General features: G+C 43.1%; 1 protein-coding gene across 1 annotated transcript in view; it reads left to right on the plus strand.

Annotated features, from left to right (window-relative positions):
* The first annotated feature begins 441 nt into the window (after positions 1–441).
* Positions 442–22252, plus strand: part of LOC112106846 (cadherin-13) — a 743971-nt gene continuing 722160 nt past the window's right edge. The window contains exon 1 of the mRNA XM_024200308.1: positions 442–566. Coding sequence (XP_024056076.1) covers positions 522–566 — 45 coding nt within the window. The 5' untranslated portion in view covers positions 442–521. The remainder of the gene's footprint in view (positions 567–22252) is intronic.

Below are 22252 nucleotides of genomic sequence, written 5' to 3' on the forward strand. Positions count from 1 at the left end.
ACTCCACTATGTTGCTTTTCCAGGGCTTGCAAGTAACTAAAGCTGCAGTGGTCATTTTTTTGATTTATTGAAAATAAAGCACACCTTATTAACATTTTAATAAAGAGAATCTCTTTGCACCGGTGCTCTGAGTTGCTGTTATTTCCCCCTGTGCAATTCCATTCTCTGAAAGAGCAAAATACTAATGAAATCCATAAAGCATGATTTGTAAGACTGAAACTAAACACACACATTCACCAAAGCCAAATGATTTCTAAAGGTGCTGTGTTTGTGAGAGGTGCTTGCCCAATATGTGTGATGCAAAATGGGGATGCTTTGTGAAGAAATCATCCTTGTAAAGCTATTGGTTCTGGTCATCAGACTCTATCCAATGCTTTAGTGATGATGCTGCTGATCTATTTGGGAAGTTGGCTGGCTCTCAAGGCAGAGTCTCTTCTCAAAGGCTGTTTCACAGTGAAAATATGCTCAGTGCAGCCGAGTGCATGAATGAAAAAGCCTCCGGTACCGTCTAGTCTGGCAAAATGCAGCACAAAACTCAACTTACTCTGCCCTTTCTACTATCCCAGGTAAGAAATGGGATTTTTTTTTCTTGCTTTCATTCATCTTCTCTCTTCTGCATTTGGATTTGGAAGTATTTGTGATTCAGGTCTGATTTCTGAGTAATTATACGTTGCTCGAATTACTGTTGAAGGAGGCAAGATCTCTGTTATAAGGCAGTTGCCAGGGATGTAGAATCTCGTATCTCCCTGATTTACAATTACAACAAATTTGCTCTGCGATATGTAATAATGTTTTCCTTTCAGGGGGAGTGTGTGTGTGAGATCTTTCAAGTGTTTCGGTAGCAGCAGCAATATTTTGTCATATCAAATCCTGCAACTTTGATATGCCCTTTTCCTCTGTGGCTTGTGCCGGTTAGAAGAGTCTGTTATAGACAGCTCACCTTATTTATTGCTTTCTAGAAAAAAGATGCGGATGGAAAAATAATCAAAGCATGCAGAAGCTCCCCCCTCCACCTCTTGACATGTATAGTACTCGATGTTAGTGACTTACTATGTAGCCTTTCCCCTTATTAACTGTAATAGATCTCCTCTGCCAGAAAGCAGAAAAAACTCCCAGCCTTGAAACCCAGGGGGCTGCTCCAGCCCTGCTGCTTCTGTCACTCAAAGCAGAGGCACTAGCTGAGTTCTTTCTTCTCTCTACCTTTTGGTTTCTTTCTCCCTCTTTCCCCCTTCCCCACCCCCATACCCCTTTTATATGTTTAGTTTTGAAAGCACCGTGTGATGTTTGAGGTTTCTTTATTGGTGTCCGGAGTGAAACACATATTTTGTCCTAGTAGCTCTGTAAACTCCCATTGAGGGAAAGCATCGCCGGCTCCCCTTGAGATAAAAGTTAATTCCTTTTTGACTTGGGGCTTGAACGGCTTTGTTAACCCATAGGAGCCCGGCGTGTGCTGGACTGCTCGTGCTTGGGATGCTGAGTCTGTGTGTGCATCCGCGGTCTCTGAACGGATTTTAAGCTTCCTTTTACAGAATGAGAGAGAATGGTGAGGGCTCATTGCAGGGAAAGCTTTGCTGCTGAGGGGAGGCATGCCGAGGGTCTGTGAGCAGAAGGCAGCTAGATAAACTGAGTGCATGCACGCTGTGGCTCAAGGGTGGGCATGCTTGGCTTCTAGTGCAACCTGTCTGCAGCTGGGAGCACCCATGTGGGTGGCTGGTGAAACTACGGTACAAAGTGAGAATTGGTGTCTTGCTGGGAATTTGCTTGAGGGAGCGGATGGGTGGGTTCGACTGCCTGTGCACTAAGAAGAGTCCCACTTAAAGGGAACAGCAGAAGAAGAGGGATGGTGCAGAGTCTGGTTCTTTATAAGTTGTGTGTAAATGCTGCTGTTCTAGGTCACGTCCATGGGGCCAAGATACGGCGGTGATGGGAGCATTAGGAATGCTCATGCTGGCGATGTGTCTATGGGAGGCCACATAAACAACGCTAGGCTCTATGGGCTGCCTGGATGGGCATGTAAATGGGCAGGGGGTCCGGCGAGCTAAGCTGCTAGCTGAGGCTGCACACATGGGAGCGTGGGCATGCTGCTGCCTGCGACTGGCATGGCCTGAGGCTCTGGGACTGGCTGGCAGTGCCCGCGTGGGCGTCAGGTTGGAGACGTTGCAAGAATGGGCTGAGATTCAAGGGCTGGCTGGGACTGAACGGGCAGGCAGCTGGGCAAGGTCAGCTGCCAGCAAAGGCTGAATCATGGAGAGAACAGGTGCTAACCAGAGAGGGTGCAGTCTGGGAACACCCAACGCTGCAGCGGGAACCTGGCTCATGCACTGAGCTGACACCCTCACCCAAGACTTGAGGACTGCCATCTCCACTGCATTTCACCCTGCTTTCTCTGGGACTTCAGGCTTTTCCATCCTGTGGTTTTTTTTAATGCATCAAATTAGTCAGCTCAGGCTTCTGTTCTTATTCAAACAGTCCTCTTTTGTCAAGAAGCAACAGGAAGGCACCCTTTCAATAACACTCCACCAATGGCCTGTTGAGAAAGGAGCTTGCATTTTAGAGTCAGCCAAGCACTTCATAGTCTATTAGTGCCCTATCCTGCAAGGTGCTGAACACCTGATCCTGCAAACCACTGTAGCACGTGCTTAACTTTAGGCACGTAAGTAGCCCCATTGAAGTCACTGGGGCTGCTCACATGCTTAAGTTAAGTAGCTGCTTAAGTGATTTGCTGAGTTGGGGCCAGAGAGTTGAGCATAATACAGGACTGAGTTCTTAGTGTTTCATAATACCCAGTGTTGAAGGGGGTTCAAACTGTGATCCATCCTCTCCTATCAGGATGGGAAGGTTTAAGCAGGCAGTCTACCTAGTGATTTTTTTTTTAAAAAAATGTACTTGATTAAAAAAAAAACCTATAATGTCAGCAAGTGAATTCATTAGGAAATCAGTTCAATTGGTAATAAGAAAGTGTACACCTGTTCTGTTGAATATAGTCAGGGTAAAATATTAATTGTTGGCGATACATGAGACACAGACAGTGGGAGGGGAGGGCAAAGGGGAATTATTAAAATGCTGTTCAGATATCCTCTTAGACTCAACGTGCACACAGAACTTTCATGTGACAGGAGGAGTAAACAGAAGAATGGGAGAAACAACATATTAAACAAATGTAGCCATCTGGCACTGGTAGTGTTTGTAACACATTTTTGTTAGGTATTTTTTTTTTCTCCACAGCAGTAACAACAGTTACTTCTATAACCTCATGCTAGTGGAACTAGCAAAAATCAATCCTGATAAGCTGCTTTCTATATAATAAACATCAGTAAATGCAATACTTTTGGGGGACAGTGGAGGAAAAGCATAATTCAATTTCAAAACAACAAGGGATACATTTGGGGGAGGGAAAACAAAGCAAATCTATACTCTGCAGAGTACATTCCCGGCCATGAGAATATTAAATGTACAGAGATGAAAGTTTTATATTTTTATTTTTTCAGGTCAAAAGTAATTAATAAAAGAAAATCAGTCTTTTAAAACATAAATTGACATTTTTAAATAGTCAGTGGTTGACAAGTACAGGCTAAGAGCCAATTTTCCAGACATTATACCGTCATCCTCGTTGGCCAAGTGTACTTTATGAGTTGGTTTGTTTGGTGAGGGTTAACCTATATTAGGAAGATGATTGATCACTGGATTTTAATTTGCTATCCAAAAGACAGTCTACTTGATGGGATTGTTTTACTATCATTTATGTCTCTCATAATTTGATGGAGGAAGACTGTTTCTCAGTATCTCTATCTAAGTGGCTAAAGAGGACCTATTCTTAGGAGCCCATCGGTTTATGGTAATCTTTAAGATTTTGCAGGAATGTGTGCACTGTACAATTTAATCAACCTGAAGCTGACAGTGAAAGTTTGGAAGGTTTGCTGGTAACTTGCATCTGTGCATTTAATCATAAAAAATACAATCGGGAGTAAATACCTATAGATTGCTAAATAGTTCTCCCTACATAGAAAACTTAATTTCACCCAAACTAATATTTGCTAAAATTTACATACAAAAGTTTTATTTGTAGGAAAATATAATTCTTCAAGGGGGTTGCTTTGGCATGTCTATGTACTACATTGAAATATGGACAATTGAATCCAACTTTATCATCAGTTTGAAACCAACCGTATCATCAAATGGCTGTCAGTAGGTTATACAGATAATTGTTCTACTATAGCTTACAATATAAGGAAGCTACAGTGTTTGAGAATTCTAGGAATCAATGTGATGTCTACATATATTGTTATCAATATATCTATTGAATAGCTAGTTCCAGAACACATCCTTCATACGTACACACCAACACAGCTGTAAGAATTATTCAGCTGTCCTTTATTTTTCACATTTCTCCAGAAGAGGGCTCCATGCACAGCATGAAAGTTAAAAGGAATATCTGAAAAGCATTGGAAGTTGAGCAGCTGCAGGAAAAGAAGAAGAATCTCATTCGCAAACAGAAACTCTGTAAAAATAACTTGAAAATTTTTGCTCAAGTTCTAGTCTCCAACATTTCCTTCTTGTCTTGTTATTGCATCTGATTTGATGGCATAATTAGGGTTACTTATAATTTCAGAGGCCTACATCGAGAAAGTTATGTATCATGTAGTCGTACTTGGGACTTTACCCTTTTAACCCGGAACTTACTGGTTGAGTACTTTTATTTTTGCATGCGATAGCACAATAATGATTGGACAATTTTCTTCAAATGTCGCTTTAAAAAAAGGCCTTGTTCTTCCATGCCAAATGTTATCTGGATTATTTTTTTAAATCAGTGGAGTTGTAGCTGCTTATACGTGGTGTGAAAATGACCCAGGGGGCTAACACTCCTGCTTCTGTGGACAGTGCCAAGGAATTTTTAACATCTCACTCCGACGATGGTACCTCCAAATAATACAGTGCCTTGTAGCATCATGCTGTGGCACTGGTTTAATACTGGCTCAGAAGGAAGCATGCCCCCCGCTGAATCATCAATGTCGCTACCTGCAGCAACTCTGGGTTTTCCCTTGCACAGGATCTGACCAGACCCAACAATTCTGGCCATGTGAGATCTGAAACAATCGCAGGCCGAGATGGTGTGGCAGTTGATAATGGAAATGCTGCTACAACTTTATCTGTAGTGTCGTAAATGGTACAGCTATAGCAGAGCACATTAAATATTGCTGGATCTTACTTTCCTTCTCTGCAAGATATTTGAGATGTATCTAGTTTATTCAAGCATTTAGTGGCATTGATAAGACGATGAAATTAGTTTTCACCTAAGTCCTGTTGTGCATCGTGCTTTTGGTGTGGCAAACAGGTGACTTTACAACCTCTCACTGCATAATGAATATTGGAGTAATTTTGGTTTGTCAAATAAAAAACAAGTACATTGGGAAGTAGTCTCTAGTGACTGCTGCCCCACGGAAGGAACAGGAGCTTTTAGTGTTGTGCAGCTAGCTACAGGAATGACTATAACTGCCCAAACAAGTTGGCTCTCTTCCTTTTAACATGTGAAGGCAGAGGAAGAGAACAGAGCTGTGATGGTATAATTCCCCCCTCCCTCCCCCCCGTGAAGGGACTTATTTTTTTTCATTTATGCATTTCTTGTCTTCAGCAGCAACCCTCTTGCTGTCAGGATTTTGGCTTCAGGCCTTAGAACTGTTAGGCCAGAGTAAGACATATGTGCTTTTCTTAAGGGCTCTTCCTCTAGGCTAGGATTTGAAGCAGAAATGCAAGGATAACAGGTTTCCTCTTCCGATTTCCACTTGGCGATTCCTCCACCCCCACTTCACCATGATAAATGCTATTGGCCAAATTCTCTTTTCATTTACATCACTGCACTCCAGTTAACACAGAGTGTCACCTGCGCAACGAAGAGGGGAACTTGTTCCTAAGCATACAGCTAGCTGTCCGGTGGTCTGATTTCAGGTCACTTTAGTTGTCCTTCCTCCATAATGTTGTTAGTGGATAGAGGTCATAGGACATTAGATGCCACACGAAAAGAATGTAAAAATACAGGATTGTTGGTTCCCTTGCTAGGCACCAAATGCTGTTCTGTTCCATGAAGCACCATTGATTGATAGTGTCATCAGACTTTAGCCTACTGTTGAGATAATAGTGTAGACTTGTGGTATGGATTGTGTTATCTCTTCTAGCAAAAGAATCTGATTGCTCAGAAAACCTTATTCCTTTTCTTGTGGAGTGAACTCATATCCCTCATTACCATATCAAATATTCAATTCTATTTTGCACTATTAATTTTCTTGGAAACAGTCCTCAGAACAGCTTTAAGGGGTTTCAAATAGGGGGAGGCATTACAGTGGGGGATGGGGAAATTATTTATAACTCTAAGGGTATGTGAGAGAGACTTGCTGGCAAGCATGAGCAGAGAGAGAAATTGGATTTCTTAAAGCTTTTAGCTGTTTATTGTGCAAAAGAACAATCATGCTAGTTCTAGTGAGGACTTGGAAAGCTGGAAGCTAGTGGCCCCAGTCCTGCAAGTTCTCTTAGACAGATAAATCCCATGGATGTGGGGCCTGCACAAGAGGAGAGATTGGGCATTGTGGAACAACTTGCAGGATTGGGGGGTCTTTCCATTGTAATGTTCAGCTGTCTGTATTATGCATGAGTAAAAAGGCATTGTAACATTTACTGAAATTGTGGAAAATATCAGGCTGGCTACTTTATACACAATTACCCCTTTGCTTTACATCACCTTTGCATAATTTAAACATGTCAGAAGGGATTTTGATCAAACTTCCAGAATAGAAAAGACCTCTCTGAGGTGGAGGATATTGAGCCCCCAGGGGAAATTTTACAAATGTTACGAGTGCATGAAAATTCAGTCTCCTGATGTCACCTTAACTAGAGCTTTCACTACCGTGAAAATCACTGTCCACATTCATGGGGCCAAGGTTCTCTGCTGGTGAAATTGGCATAGATCCACTGAGGTGCTATGCCATCGTGCATCAGCTGAGAATCTGGCTCATTGTATATAAATGTACATGGCTGGCTAAAACAACACACGTGGGGCGTGCTGTTCAAGACTTACCGTTTGTCAAGCTTGCTTTTCCCCCCCTCAGCAGACTGGTGATTTCAACTCTCCCAGTGTCTTGTGGCAATCTTTGAAATGCAATAGTTGCACACATACTCCCAGAGTCTAGCATTCGTAACAGTTTTCCGGGAAGAAATGGGGCTCTTGAACAGCATTCTCAAGCCAGTTTGCAGCAGGACCTGTGTCTTTCCTCAGGCAGGTTTCCTGGATCTGAATGTAGGCATGAATCTCCCCAAAGACAGCCCCTCTGGATGGCCCTAAGGAACACATTTTATCAAATGATAAAATAAACGATGGGAAACTAACATCCTTTTGAACCATGCACCACTATATCCGGAGCTCTGAAAACTGGACGTATCACCGCTGTATCGTTGATGAAGCAGGAAATCCTAAGCACCTATGTCTAAGCACAATGAGACAGGCTCAGCCATCAGGATTTGATAGGCATTTCCCATCAAATTACATTTGTTATTTTCATGGCTGGGGTTTTGCTGAGTCAAAAACCTGGACCTTCAGAGGAGCCATGTAATGGGAAATGGGGACCTTTTTGACTCTTCTGCCCAGTGGGGTCCGAGTTTTCAGCTGTCATGTTGATTGATTTGGCTAGGCTACTAGCCAAATGTAACCATGGACAGGTTAACTGCTTGCAGAGACAGAATCAGTGGCCTTACATGTGTTGAAAGAGACACAGGTGGCACCTGCTGAAACAGGTCCTCCTGGAAATTTACATATGTGAGGGAGGGATTGACGGCTGTGGCTAAAAGTAAAGGGATGAGATTTGTGAAACAGGCATCTGTCTGTCTAGGGGGACGTTTATATCACAGTAGTACAGGAGGGCTGGAGCCAAGTGGCTTTTCCCTCTTCCTAAAATGTCTTGTGTTCTCATAATTGATGAACTGATGGAACTAGCTGATGCTCTGAACTCCATAAACTCTGCTTTTTGAATACCAAGAGCCTTATTAACCTATCAATGTACAGATTTTGGTGGTTTGAATACAAAAACACCCAGGGCTGGATTCTATCACCCTTTACACATTTTCAGTAGTACCTTACTAGGCAGTAAGGTACTCCTCGGGGTTAGCAAGGGTGTCAGAATGAACCCTAATAATGATCATAAATGAGGGGATGTATATTTGAAATGCTTCTGTTATGAGATGGATAGTGGTCTGACATGCTCTTAGTTTGCTGTGCTGACTCTTTATTTTATGCTGCTGTTCTAATCGTGACACTTTAATAAAAGAAAAGAGCAGAACAATCTTTAGTTTTAAATCCACTTACCCTATTTGTGGGATGTGTTCAGTCGACGAACAACACAGGAATTTCAATATTCTGCACAGTAGGGATATTGATTATTGCAGTGTGTCAAAGAGAGGCAGCCTTTCAGGTGTCACTTTCATAGCCACCCCCGTTGTATCCGGAACAGGGTGGGGGCAGACAGCTATGATCTGCGAATAAGCTGTTATTTAGTGGAGGTGACTTTCCGCATCACATGTCTCTTAAACTTAGCAACAACCATTTCTGTTAATGATGCTGGGCCAGATTCTCAGCTGGTGTAACTTGGGATCACTCCATTGACTACACTGTAATTAACGGAGCAAGACCAATTTACCCCAGCTGAGATGCTGGCCCACTGTGTTTACAAAGCGTGATTACTATCAACATTACATATTTCCATTATGCATCCACTGGAGTACTTATATGGCTCCTGTTCCCATGCTATCTGAGCACCTTGCAAACAACAATGAATGTATCCTCACTTCCCTAAAATAAATGCTGAGAGATGACAGGCAACATTATTTTGAAGTGGGAAACTGGCTTTGCCGTCTGCCTGTTCCATTGACTTTAGCACTATTATATTAGTTGACTAATGATGTAGGCTGCTGTCGTTTTTACTTCTGGAGGTTGATTCAGTAGTGACAGTTCATTGTAGTGACCAAAGATTACTTCTGATTGGCTGAAGCCCAGAATAAATTCCTTTTCTAGGTCGATCATAAGCTAGTTAAGGTACACATTTTTTAAAAAGTCTGCTATGCTTTTTTTAAATTATAATCAGTCCTGACTGGCCAAAGTATTACCCATTCAGCTGATGCCATTTTGCATTTGGTGTACAGTAGGAGCTATTAACAAGGGAACTTTTCATTGTCATTACCACACATATACCCTAGAGATCTGCTGTTCTAGGTATAAATGAACACGTGATACACTCAGATATCATTTAGGTTAAGTGAGTTGCCCTAGGCCACTGAGGGAGTCTGTCACAGCTGAGATTAGCACTCAAATTCAAGGACCCCTAACTATGCCTTTTTGTAGTTAATTTGTGGACTGGCATGGAAAATTCAGAGCTAAAGATTTTAGAAAGGCCACCTTAAATGATTATCTCTTCCTATGCCTGATGTGTGTTTCAGATGAGGATTCAGTTTTCTTCCATTTGCTTCTCAAAAGTTTTATTTTGTGCCTTTTTTCCTCCTTCCAAATACATATAACCTGTTTCTTAATGACTGTTAATGGGAGCTAAACACATACATTCATTATGAATGGCTGAACCAGTTTGGATAAAGTAGAGACTGACTTGATCCTTTGCCTAGAGCTCAAATTGAACCGAACCCAAACTGTTCTTCCAACTTTTATTCTTCACTAGTTTTCATTTTTGTGTATCTCTGCACTTATGGGTTCCAGCCAGGATCTGAAGCGGATGTGCCAACATACAACAAGAGAAGCTGCCCTTGTGTTATCTCCAGCCTGACTGGAAGCCAGAAGCATCAGAAATCATCTTTAAATTTTCTGCCTCATTTTGCAGGCCACAGGAAGGTCAGGTAGTTCTTCTGTGTGTTATCAACTCTAAACCTACCTCCACCACTCCTAGCAACTGAAGAACTGACCTGTTTGCAAGGAATAATTCATCCTGTGTATGTCTCAGGTGGAGATAGACTTGACCAAAAGTCCATTGAAGTCAGTAGAAAGACTTTCATTGACTTCCTTGAGCTTTGGTTTTTGCTCAGACTCTATGTTTGGAATGTATTGCTATTTTACTTGGAAGATGAGTTCTCCGTACAGCAAGAAAAACAGATATATTTGAGGAAAGTCAGATTCTCTTAGTACTGTCTACAGCTATTAGTTATTTTTGGTATCTAACCTGCAGATTTGCTAGAATTACTTCGGTGTCAAATAATAGCATTTTGCTAATATGGCTGGCAAATCTGACCTTTGGTTCACAAATACAGATCACAGTGATTTAATCTCATGCTTTTCTGCTTTGTTTTTCATTATAACTGTGATCAAAAGGCTATTTACTATTATTTGAAGACCTTTTTTCCTGTTACCACAGATACCAGCAGCTTTGCAAGGAGAAAAGTGAATAGCAGATTTCATGGGAGTCGCTCTCATTTTCTTTGGGAAGTATAGATGTTAGAGATGCGTCCCCAACTAAAGCCTGAGTCCAAATACCCGGGAACTTTGGAAAGTTCAGATCTGAGCCTTGTGGCTCAAACTCACCTCTTTTATTTTCTACCAAACTATTCCAGTATTTTGGCTGCACCTACAGTAAAGTGGATTTTGCAGGCAAGACTTTGTGCTAAGTCTTGTGACTATACCATTAATGGTTTAAAGTTCTTGAGCTCCTGGAAAGTCAAGAGTACCAATATATGATTTAGTAATAATTTTCTTGTTGACATAGTTGTTGAATATACATTCCTTTTCTTGTGCTGACGTGGGAATGTGAGAAAGAAGGTTAAACTCTTACGCACCAAATCAGAAAGGAGAAAACAAAGTGGAATTGAACGCCCTGTAATTTTGGTGAGGCCACTGGCAGGTGGGAAAATAGCCCCTTTCATCCTTGCTGGACCTCACTGGTCCACATTGAGATGAGAGTACAGGACATAGTCTGGCCCTGATGCATGTGAATGAATACAGGTAAATCCCAGCAGGGGATCTACCTATTTGTTTACACGAACAGATTCATTTCCCTTGTGCTGGGACTAGATTCAAATCTGAACTGGAGTTTGCAATAAGAAACATCAGTGCGTTATCCCAGCGATTTTATGTGCAAGCATCAATGCACTGAGGGATGATAGAGGCAGGAAATTTTATCCCTTATAAACTATCTGTTCCCTGGCTTCCAACATTTATTAACTTCCCAGCGAAGGAATGTACTTTTTTTCACTTCTATATATTATGGTTTGGTGTTTTTCATTATCATTTGCCCTATGTATTAATGGACAATATTTATCTCTGCCTGCTGCTTTGAAACCTTTGTGTGCATGGGCATAAATCTCACCCTAGCAATGCTTCGGAGAACTTGTTGCAGCTGCAGAGGAAATAACCTCCCTGCAGGGCAGGGCCACAGGGAGTGGAGGAGAGAACAGGAAGGGACAAGTTGGGGATAGGATAAGAAGCTAAATCAGACTTCGTTGAGACGGGTGGTGGAGGTTGCAGCTCCTTTAATGCTGTGTGCCCCCATCTGTCAGTCACTAGCCAGGGGGTCTCTGGCTTGCTGTGGTGAAACCATCACTAGCCCACCCAAGAGACTAGCAGGCAGTGGCAGGCTTTGTACCACACACAGCATGTATGATAAGTAGATATAACCCTGGTGGAAGTGAGAAGGCGGGGAAAGGACCGGAGCCAGTTGGGAGATCATAGTCTTTGAGAGGTGGGCTCTCAAGAGAGGAGCAGACCCAATGGTTACCGGTGGGTGGTGTCAGGTACAGTGGGCATTTTAAGGTGGCTGAGATTGGAAGCAGATTATTTTAGGGTTGTGTAGAGGGTCTGCTTTGAGTCTGGGCCTGAAGGCCCCATTTGTGTGACCTGGACCCAGTAACTTCACTCGTAAATCAGTCCTTCGCCTAACCCTCTTCCCTTCCTTGGTTGCCATTTCTGAAAGGCCAGCTTAAAGCGCAAAGAGGAGGAATGGAAAAAGAGATCTGGCTTTTGGCAAGCTGAGCACTGTGACTGCCTCTCTTCAAGGCTTTTAGTTTTGTCCGGAGTTGAGCTGTATTAAAAACAAATTACAGTCCAGGCATGCAACTTATAAACTATTAACTTGCTCTTGAGACTGAGTTTTTGCAGAATTTGCTTGTGACTCGTCTGATTCATCTTGCTGTGCTAGAGTTTAAGTGCCAATAAAAAAGAGAGAACACAGCAGAGTTCAAATATATTTGACCTTTTCTACTATTGCCAAGAAACAATTGAAATATTGGTTAGTTACATCGCCGTTTATGCTGTAGCCAGATCTACAAACAAGGCGCCGTTCCTTAGAATTTCTGTCCCAAGAGACTGGGTAGCACAGGGGACTGGTGATAAGGAAACACTGCCCTGCTTCCACTGCTTTGCACTTTGGCTCATCATGCAAACATTCAGATTTGTGTGTTACACCCATTGTGTGTAAATGACCCAACAAACCACAAGGTGGGGAGGAATCAAGTCCACTGACTCTGATTTCTCCAGGTCACTGGTTGGAATGTAGTTCAGGACCACAGTGTCAAAGAGACATTACCAGTTCATGGTTGTCTTTGTGGTGGGTCTTGGTCCATTTGCTAATGGATGGGGACTGGGGGGGTCTGAATCTCAAAGATAATCTCTACCGCAGCTGGTTTCATGGATCAGTAGTGTCAGTACAGAGGCAAAGGCCTTGTCTATTCTGTCTATGGAGTGTGTGCTAACTTCACCTATAGGGTTGTGTGTTAAATGGATGTAAAGGAGTTTTGGGTTGGTAGGACACAAAATGTAACTACAGATCCACCCCCCTCCCCAATCTAAACTTGTCTCTTTCCAAGCTCTTTCATCCTGTTCTAACCTCTTAGAAAGCAGCAGCAAAAGTACACGCAGCACGTCTCTTGCTGCACGCTGCATTTTGTGCCAGGCTAGATGCAGTGTCATGCAGCGAACTCTCTGTGTATAGAGTGACTTTCCCCTCTCCCTGCACAAAGCCAGAGCATGCTTTCTGTGTCCAAGGGGGGTGCGGCTGCCCCTCCGCCCTTCCACAGCCACTGTTCCAGGCTATGTGCTGAAAGAGAGGCTGCTGCCCTTCTGAGGTTTTAGGTACAGGAGTTGTGTAATTGGGAATCCTTAGCCTCTCCTTGGCTCAGTCTTCCCTCTGTGTGCTGGCCTATTCGAGGTCAATGCAGCGGGAAAGAAGAGCCCCACCAACTCCGGGGCAGCTACTCTGCTTATGTCTCTAGAGGTGAGTGAATTTCACCAACAGCGAATCTGAAACAATCTGCTTAAATAAGGAGAGTGTGTCCTTTCATTTCCCCCCCACCAGTAGTTCGTGGCTTCTCAACAGTTTGAGCAGGTAGCAATATTAGTGGCCAGAAACTAATTCCCCATCCTTTTTATTCTATGTTTAGACTCCTTAGAAATGAGATTGATACTGCCAACGCCAGGGAATCAAAAAACAAAAAAAAACCCCCAAAACCACGAGTCAAGCTCCCAAATATCCTGAGATTGGCTTAAAATCATGATCAAATAAAAACTCAGCCACAATCAACATAGGGTCCTTTTCTTTGCCTTCTGGGTTTTGCACCTTTGGGGTTCATGGTTTCAAGCTCTTTTCTGTAACTATCACTACCCAGAAACTGTTTTTAAATGAAAGCTGAGATTCTCACCTTGCCACCAACTATCTCAAGCATCGACAACACTTAATCTTACTCAAGAGATCGCCCCGGGACCAAGACCTTTTTCACTTGATAGCAGAATGCAGCGTTTCCTTGGGTTGCATCATTTCCCCACGAATCTGAATCGTAAGGCAATGTACGTTTTCCCCACCACTTGGAATTTCCAGGTTTTGAGTCAACCATTCCTTGTCACCAGCTATAATATGAAGACTGTGCAGGCTTCCTGGCAGATAGGGTTGGTGTATTGGGACCAAACATTCCTACAGTGTATTAATTTCTGCAAGCTTCCAAGAGATTTAAATATGAAGGCAGTCAATTCTGATCACTGTACTTCAGGAAGGAAGCACCTCTGCAAACAACTTTAAGTGAAACAATGTTAAACGAATCCAATTTTCCCATAAGATTTAATGTAAATGCAGGGGGTTAGGTTCCAAGGAAATTTTTTTTAGGCTGACAAAAGACATTATATACTGTACAGTACTGTACTGTACTGTAGTTGGGAAGTGCCCCTGGCTTACCCCCATACAGGCACAGCCCGCTGCAGACAAGGACGCTAGGAAGCACCTTCACAGCCGCAGCTTCCCCAGAGAAGAACAGGCGCCGACCTTGCCCGGGGATGCTCCAGGCCTGCCTCTTCCCGTCCCTGCTCCACTCCAGGCCCACCTCTTCCCACCCCCACTCCACCTCCTCTCCGGAGCACGCTGCATCCCTGCTCCTCCCCCTCCCCTCCCCGAAAGTCCTAAGCGCCGCCCAACAGCTGTTGGGCGGCGCTTAGGACTTTCCGGGAGGGAGGGGCAGGAGCGGAGACGCGGCACTTCCCCACTCCTCTCCCTCCCAGCGCTTCATTCTTAGGACTTTCTGGGAGAGAGGGGGAGCAGCGGGGAAGCGCTGCATCTCCATTCCTCCCCCTCCCTCCCAGAAAGTCCTAAGCGCCGCCAAACAGCTGTTTGGCAGTGGGGGAAGTGCTGGGAGGGAGGGGAAGGAGGCGGAGAAGAGGAACTTGTGCAATGCTCCCTTGTAAAGTCGCTGCTCTTCCACAGAATCTTACAAGCAGTGGACAGAGCAGGCAGCCAAACGACATTATAAGGGAGCATTGCACAACTTTAAATGAGCATGTTCCCTAATTGAGCAGCGACATAACTTTGAAACAACATTAAGCGGGAGGAAGTTAAGTGAGGAGTTACTGTAAAGAGAACCAGTGTGAGAACATCCTAAACTTCTTTTCTCTCTTTATAACCTCATCCGCCTTGAGCTGCTTGATTTTTTTGAGTATTTACCGAAGCACTGTCAACATATTTTCTTCAGGGTCACAGCGCTAGACAGTCTTTTGCAACACACAGTGTTTACTTCAAAGCTGTTAGTGATTCATTAGCTTACAGTTCCAGAAATCTTTTCCAAAGGAATCACTCATCTCCCTAGAGTGGCAGAGATATTTTCAGGCCGGCTATGCCTGTTATGGGAATGTTTTGAAACTTGCCTGGCTCACATCATGTGCCAGTGACAGTGCCGAAGGCTGCCAATTCAATAAAGTGTTGAACATAGATTCCATGGGAGGTGCCCTGCAATATTCATAGACATAAGCAAATAATAGTTCATCCAGACTCTTGAAAGACTGACTGTGCTTTGAAAGAATTAGCCTCTCTTTGGCTATAAGGAATATTCACTACTTACTTGACGTTACAGAATGTGACAGTAATACATAAGGAGCCACATAGAAATAATTGGCTCCTACAAGAGCTGCTTAGAACCATCCCCTTTTACCAATGTGACTTAGCACACTGTAGGCTAATGGTGTGATTCTTAAAGGGGCAGCTATAGTTTTGTGGACCAGTCATGCACCAGAACCCCATTTTGCTAGCTGTGGTACAAACTCAGAATGAAAGGATGGCCTCTGCCCCCACGGTGTTTTACATCTTAGAGTTTGTCTGCACAACGGGGTAACGTGCCTTTCATGGGTGTGAGTTCTAGAGTGAATTAACATTTGGCACGTTAATTAGTCTTTGTAGATCCTGCTGGGGCACAATAAAGATTCCCCAGTGTGCTTTAACCTAGCGCTGTTTCAAACAATACTACATTAAAGTACACTAGGGAACCTTTAGTGCACACCAGTGGGGTCTACATAGACCAACTAATGTGCAACACATTTGTGAGCTTTAAAAATCACACCCCTGTAGTCATTGCTGGATGAAAGAATTTTGAGCCCCTTGGCACCATGGAAATTGTGCCCTGACTCCCTTTCCCCCGTCCCTCAGCCACATGAGCGTCATCGCAACCCGGTATACAGTATTGCAGTGCTGCTCAGGTTTGGCTTGGCCACCCCGCTGTCAGCGGGATGGCCAGAACAAATTTGAGTGAGCGGCGTTGCGAGTGAGTGGCATTGCATGGAGCTGCATCACCACTCAGATTTTTTGTTTCCAGAAGTCGGGGGGTCTCCTGAGGTGAGGGGCCCTGTACAAGTGCACTGAGTGCACATTGGTTAATCTAGGCCTGCCTTTAGTGCACACATTGCTGCTCTGTATAGACAAGCCATAAATATAATTCTCTTGCCTCAATTTCCCCATCTATAAAGTACTTTGAAATCTAATAATGAGAAGTCCCATATAGAGTACAAAGTACTATTTTAAAGGGCATTAATCTAGAAAAGTAATTTTCTTGAGTGGGGGGGAGCTTGAGGAGGCACAAATCATTTATCTGGCAGACTGCCATGGAGATGGGGCTCCCAGGACTCCAAGGGTCCCTGGCTCTGGTGCAGCCCATTAGCCAGCCTGCACCCAAGCTCCCAGTAGAGCTGGGCAGAGAACGGCAATTCTATTTTGCAGAAAACGGCAATTCCGTTTTGCAGAGAATTTTCAGCTATTTAGTTTTGGTTCCAAATTGGAGTGAAACGGGTTCATTGAATTCTTAAAATCTTCTGCAGAATGGAATAGCTGTCCTCTGCCTGGCTGTAGTCATTTCCTTCCCTTTACTGCCACACACATCCCTGCCACGTATCCCTCACTCAAGTGCTATTCTCCCATATGGTGTGCCCTACGAACGTTCTGTGAAAATATTGTATTACTATAACAGGAAAATTATCTGGTAAAACTAGCTGATGTGTATCCGAATGCCATTTCTCCTCCATTAGATGTTCCTATATTACATCTCAGATCAAATAATTAATCTGTAGTTGACCACATGGCTAAATGAGCAACTAGATTATTGTTTGTAGCGCAGTTCGCGCCAGAGGCTAAACCTAGTAGTTTAAGTAAAGTGCTATAGTCATTTGAATACATTCCATCACACTCATACATGTGAAGTATCAGAGTAAGGAACAAAGTAATATTGTCCAATTAAAAAGTTACATAATTTAAGCATACATTTGCATTAATGACAACCATATCCATATGTTAGTTCAATATTAGCATTTTTTGTCCTTAGGCCTCTTTATATTAGCTAGCATGTAGCATAAAAAGCTGCAAGGCCTTGAATAGGAATGGTGGAGTTCTAAACTTTGCCATTAGTTTGACAGAATGTTTTTTAGAACAGTGATGGCAATATGGTTTATTTAAAAATAAACACAAAACGCATATTAGCGTTAAATGGTAGTAATACATTCAAGCACTTTATTTACACTTTCTGCTCTTTATGCTTATTCACTTAATGGCAGATAAAATAAAATCCCATTATCTGAGGCATCCTTACGATTCAATTAAGCTAGAACCCATTTTGTAAGCCAACTTAGAGCTGAAAGAGAGCAAGCCAAACTAGAGCTCTTTAGGGGTCTATGCATCTGTCTGGATGACCTTGCTGTTATAATTCTAATAGTAATAAGCAGCAGCCTCATTCAAAATATTCTCTCAAGCACTGACAAGCACAGTTCTCCCTGTCCTCAAGGACTTGCAATCTAATTGGCCAGCCCCCACAAAACACACATTGGTTCTGTTCTAAGACATGATGGGTTGGTGATTCATAGCTGGGTTTCGAAGGAGGAGTGAATTTTGAGGAGGGAAGCATTTGTGCTTTGATAGCTGATTGGCACAACTGAAAAATAAAAGGTGTGGTCAAAAGCATTTAACAGCAGAAGGATAAGACCAGACTGTATTTGCCTCCGATATAGGATAGGCATAGCCTAATATGCCAGATACCAAGGGGTTGATCCTTAAACAACTTACATCAGATGGGGATCTGACCCAAAGAGCGCAGGTGGCATGTAACTCTCCTGTTCTGTTACTAACTTCAAACTTAAACATTATCCATCACAACATTATCCATCACAAGTCCTTCAGATGAGTTTTGGGCTGAATTATGGTTTTGTTTCCAAACTGTACAAAAGTCAGGTTCTCGCTCTTTTGACATGATAACCGAGTGAAACCTGGCACTGAGTTTTCACGTTGAGATTTTGGAACCCTTTAAATTTGTCTCTTGGGACAGGTACAAACTCATGTGGTTTGGGATGGAAAAAGTGCTCAAATGAGCCCCCTCACAATGCAGCGGCGGAATTTCTCCTCATGGCAGTACGTAGCGGTCTCCGAAGTAACCAGCTTTGTCCTCCAGCATTCAAGTGCTGTAAGTTTTGGGAGCCCAGTGAAAGTAAAGTCGAAGTGTCATTGATGTTGTGAACAAGGAACACGGCAAAGTAAATCGAGTATGTGCTTGGAGAAAGGTGTTTACAGGACTGGCGTTTTAGAAATACAAATTAAGGTTCATTGTCAGGTCTGCTGGCCTTTGATGCTATTTGAAGTTATTCAAGAGACAGCACCATTCTGAACCATGTGTCTTGGCTTTTCTGTACTTAGCTTTAGTGTACAGTTTTTTGCAGGCCAGATCCTGTGATCCTTACTCACATGAGCAGTTCCACTTATGGGTGCAGTCTCTCAAAGGGATTGCTCATTGGAGACATTGGTCACGTGAGAAAGAGTTGAAAGGATCTGGGCCTACATGAGCTACATGGCAAGTCACATCTTAGATCCTGGGAGTCCCTATTCCCAGGAGGATACTGATCAGAAAATGTTTAAAAACAGATGGAAAGAAAAAGCAAAGTGTCAAAGAAGCTGCAAACCCAAGAGATGCATCGGATACAATATAGCTGTACACAGCGTAATTTAGAGCAGACTAGAAAACTAATTTTGCACTGTCACTGATCAGTGGTAGAGCACTGCAAGACAGAACTGTGTGAAGAAAGGAGAAAATACACTACACAGATCTACAGAGCAAAGTTTTTTTTTTTTTAATAAAGTGACACGTTCTAATTTAGACCTAATTTTAATTCCTGTTACATTACTTGTAATAATGTCTAAAGTCCTCAGAATTAATTTCACTGGAAAAATTCCAGAAGGACTTTCAATTTTTCTCATTAAAAACATTATAGATGTCTTAATTAGGCACTGTTATTAATGGTAATATTATTCAATTTAAAACCACACACTTAAGATGCAGTTACCTCTAGCATGATTAGTTGGAGGAGCTGTGCTGTGCAAGGATGCCCACTAGAATCCTGAACAGTTAAATAACCATGGCCAAATCCTTGGCCTGTGTAAATTGCCATAGCACTAGTTGCTCCAGTGGAGTTATGCTGATATACACCAACTGCGGATTTGGAGTTATTTATAACTGTGTCTGGTAGATAGGTGTGTGTGTTGGGGGGTGGGGAAGTGGAGGGTTGATTGCTCACCGGATCATAGCTTTGTGAGAGGGCGCAAATACATTTTTAACTCTTGCAGCTAAGCATTTTCTGAATTTACTATGAAATCAAGTTGGAGCCGGCTTGAGTAGATAATTGGTTTGATGCGCCTCTCTTGCGTCAGTTTTACACAGTATAACTCCATTAACTTCCCTGGAGTTATTCCTGGCTTAGGCACTGATTCAGCAAGCTACCTAAACAAGCGTGTAGACCTGTTGACGCCAATAAATGACTCCCATTCTTGAAGCTATATGTGCTTAAGTGTGTTGCGGAATGAGGACCTTATGGCACTGTAAGTGAGAGGAGAATCAGGATCAATATTTCACTTGCTCTCCTGACAGCAGATTTATCAGAACTTTTTCAAATTATTGTGCATCTCCTTTAATGTATGTTTCTTTGTTAGACGATTGAAAGGAGCCATTCTGATTTGCTACGTTTGTGACTGGCTTCGGCGGCACACACAAATCCAAGACCGTTCTTGTTCTATAATTAGTGGCTGTCACTCCCATTTCATGTTAGTTATGTTTATTGTGCCTGTGTATGGGAAAGGCTGTTTGCTAGCTTGGCCACTGTCTGGTGCTTTGTGACTTTAATTGGGAGAATTGAACAAAATAGTTTACGATTGCCACTGGGGTATACAGCTTCATTGTAGAAAGCAAGCTCTTCAATATTCTAAATGATTCACAAAGCAAGGTGCCTAAGTGGAATTGAAAGTAATATAGCAACATTTTATACATACTGTTACTTAATCATCCTGGCATTTAGATTCAAAACACCGCTAATGTGATTGAAAACGATAAAATGTCTTCGCTGTGTACATACTCGCTAGCGAGAAGGGAAAGAGGGACCTTACAAGAACCATTTAAAACCTATAGACTTCCTTTGTCTTGCCGGTAATTTAACCATGTAATGAACAGTCTGCATGTATTCAGGTTAAGAGGTACAGATGTGCATGAGGCTGCTAGAATAAAAGGCATATGGATCTACAATTTGTATATTGGTAGCACTGAATTCTCAAAATGGGACAGACATTGCATCTGTTCAGTGGTATATAATGGCAAGTTATTTGAGGTAGTAGGGTGTGAAGCTTAAAAGGAACTTAATGGCTTTTCCTTTCATAAATCATTGACTATCGCTGTGTCATCTTTTATTAGCATGTAATTTTGTAAAAGTTAAAATTGAGCATAATGTTGCATATAATTCTAGAACATCTGGTAGCAATATCCAGCAGCAGCTGTTTAGTACCTGAAATATAAACAAAACATGATTTTATCCATTGCTGTCACTGTTAATTTTCCTGAAAGTACAATGTTATTGGAATAGGTGCACTAGGAAATGTATCTGGTCATTAGAAAGAATTAAAATAAAATCCATCTCATTCAAGCAGTAGAAACAACGGATCTACAGAAGAGGGGATGAAATTAATAGAGCTGGTGATGGTACATTCATTCATAAAAAGAAATCTTTACAAAAGAATTTCCAGAAGATAATATTTAAAGGATTAGACTATACCAATGCTTTGGGATTGAAGCACTGAAGTGCATCCTATCAATACAGCTCAGGATCGATAAAACTTGTACACACCTTCCCCCACCTCCACTTCAGAAGTAATGTAGCCCAGTGCTTTAAATAGATGGGGTGCCTGTGTAGAAGGGATATTCCTTAATCATGCTTCTCTCCTTTATGTGTGGGAGGGGAGCAAATATGAGTAAAAAATTAGGATATAGCATCATGGTTTCTCCAGTTCATACGCGTATGTTGCTCTCATGTTCTAGCATCTTCATATCCAAAAGTGAAACAGACCATGGGCTAGATCTGCAGGTGAGCCAGAGCACCTGGGGAGGAGGAGGGGACATGCGTGATTTTACCCCACCTTTCCAGTCCCTAATCCTAGGGGAACAGATTAGATCAGCCCTCAGGCTGCTGTAGCTTACATTGTAGCAGACAGGGGTGCTCAAATACCTGTTCTGCTAGTGGTCGTGGCTGGAAAGCTTCGTGTTCTGGCCCTTCCTGCCCCAGAACACCATGTATGCTGGTGGTGGCTTAGGGCTGGCTTCGCCTGCTGAGGGTTCTTCTTTGACAGGGGATTCCTCACTTCCTTCCTTCCTTAAGGCAGCCCTAAACTCCCTTTAGGCCATCCCGAGGTCTGGCCCAGGATTTGAGAGATTCCATGGCAAATGGTCTTGAGGTCTTTAAACCACAATTTGAGGACTTCAATAACTCAGACATAGGTTAGGGCAGGGGTCAGCAACGTTTGGCACGCGGCTCGCCAGGGTAAGCACCCTGGCGGGCCAGGCCAGATTATTTACCTGCTGACACGGCAGGTTCGGGCGATCGCGGCCCCCACTGGCCGCGGTTCGCCATCCCGGGCCAATGGGGGCGCGGGAAGCTGCGGCCAGCACATCCCTCGCCCGCTCCACTTCTCGCCGCCACCATTGGCCCAGACGGCGAACCACGGCGAGTGGGGGCCGCGATTGGCCGAACCTGCCGCGTCAGCAGGTAAATAAACTGTCCCGGCCCGCCAGGGTGCTTACCCTGGCGAGCTACGTGCCAAACGTTGCCGACCCCTGGGTTAGGGGTTTGTTACAGGAGTGGGTGGGTGAGATTCTGTGGCCTGTGTTGTGCAGGACGTCAGACTAGATGATCATAATGGTCCCTTCTGACCTTAAAGTCTATGATTTTATGAAATGCTTTGGGGGCTAGGCTGGGGGTGCAAGTTAAAATAACTATTTTTTGCTTTACGTGTTTGTAAAAAACCAGTTCCTTAAATGAGTCACTTCAAAGAATAGAGATGAGATCCAAACGGGCTGACGGCATTCGATGAGCTCACTCGTGGCAGATCCCGGGCATGCTGAATCAAGGAGAAAATCCTGGTTGGGAGCAGAATCAGAACCAGGAACAGAGCAGAAGGGGACT

The sequence above is a fragment of the Terrapene carolina genome, unplaced genomic scaffold (genome assembly GCF_002925995.2).
Source record: "Terrapene carolina triunguis isolate 2854851 unplaced genomic scaffold, T_m_triunguis-2.0 Scaffold33891, whole genome shotgun sequence".
Taxonomy (NCBI): Eukaryota; Metazoa; Chordata; order Testudines; family Emydidae; genus Terrapene; species Terrapene triunguis.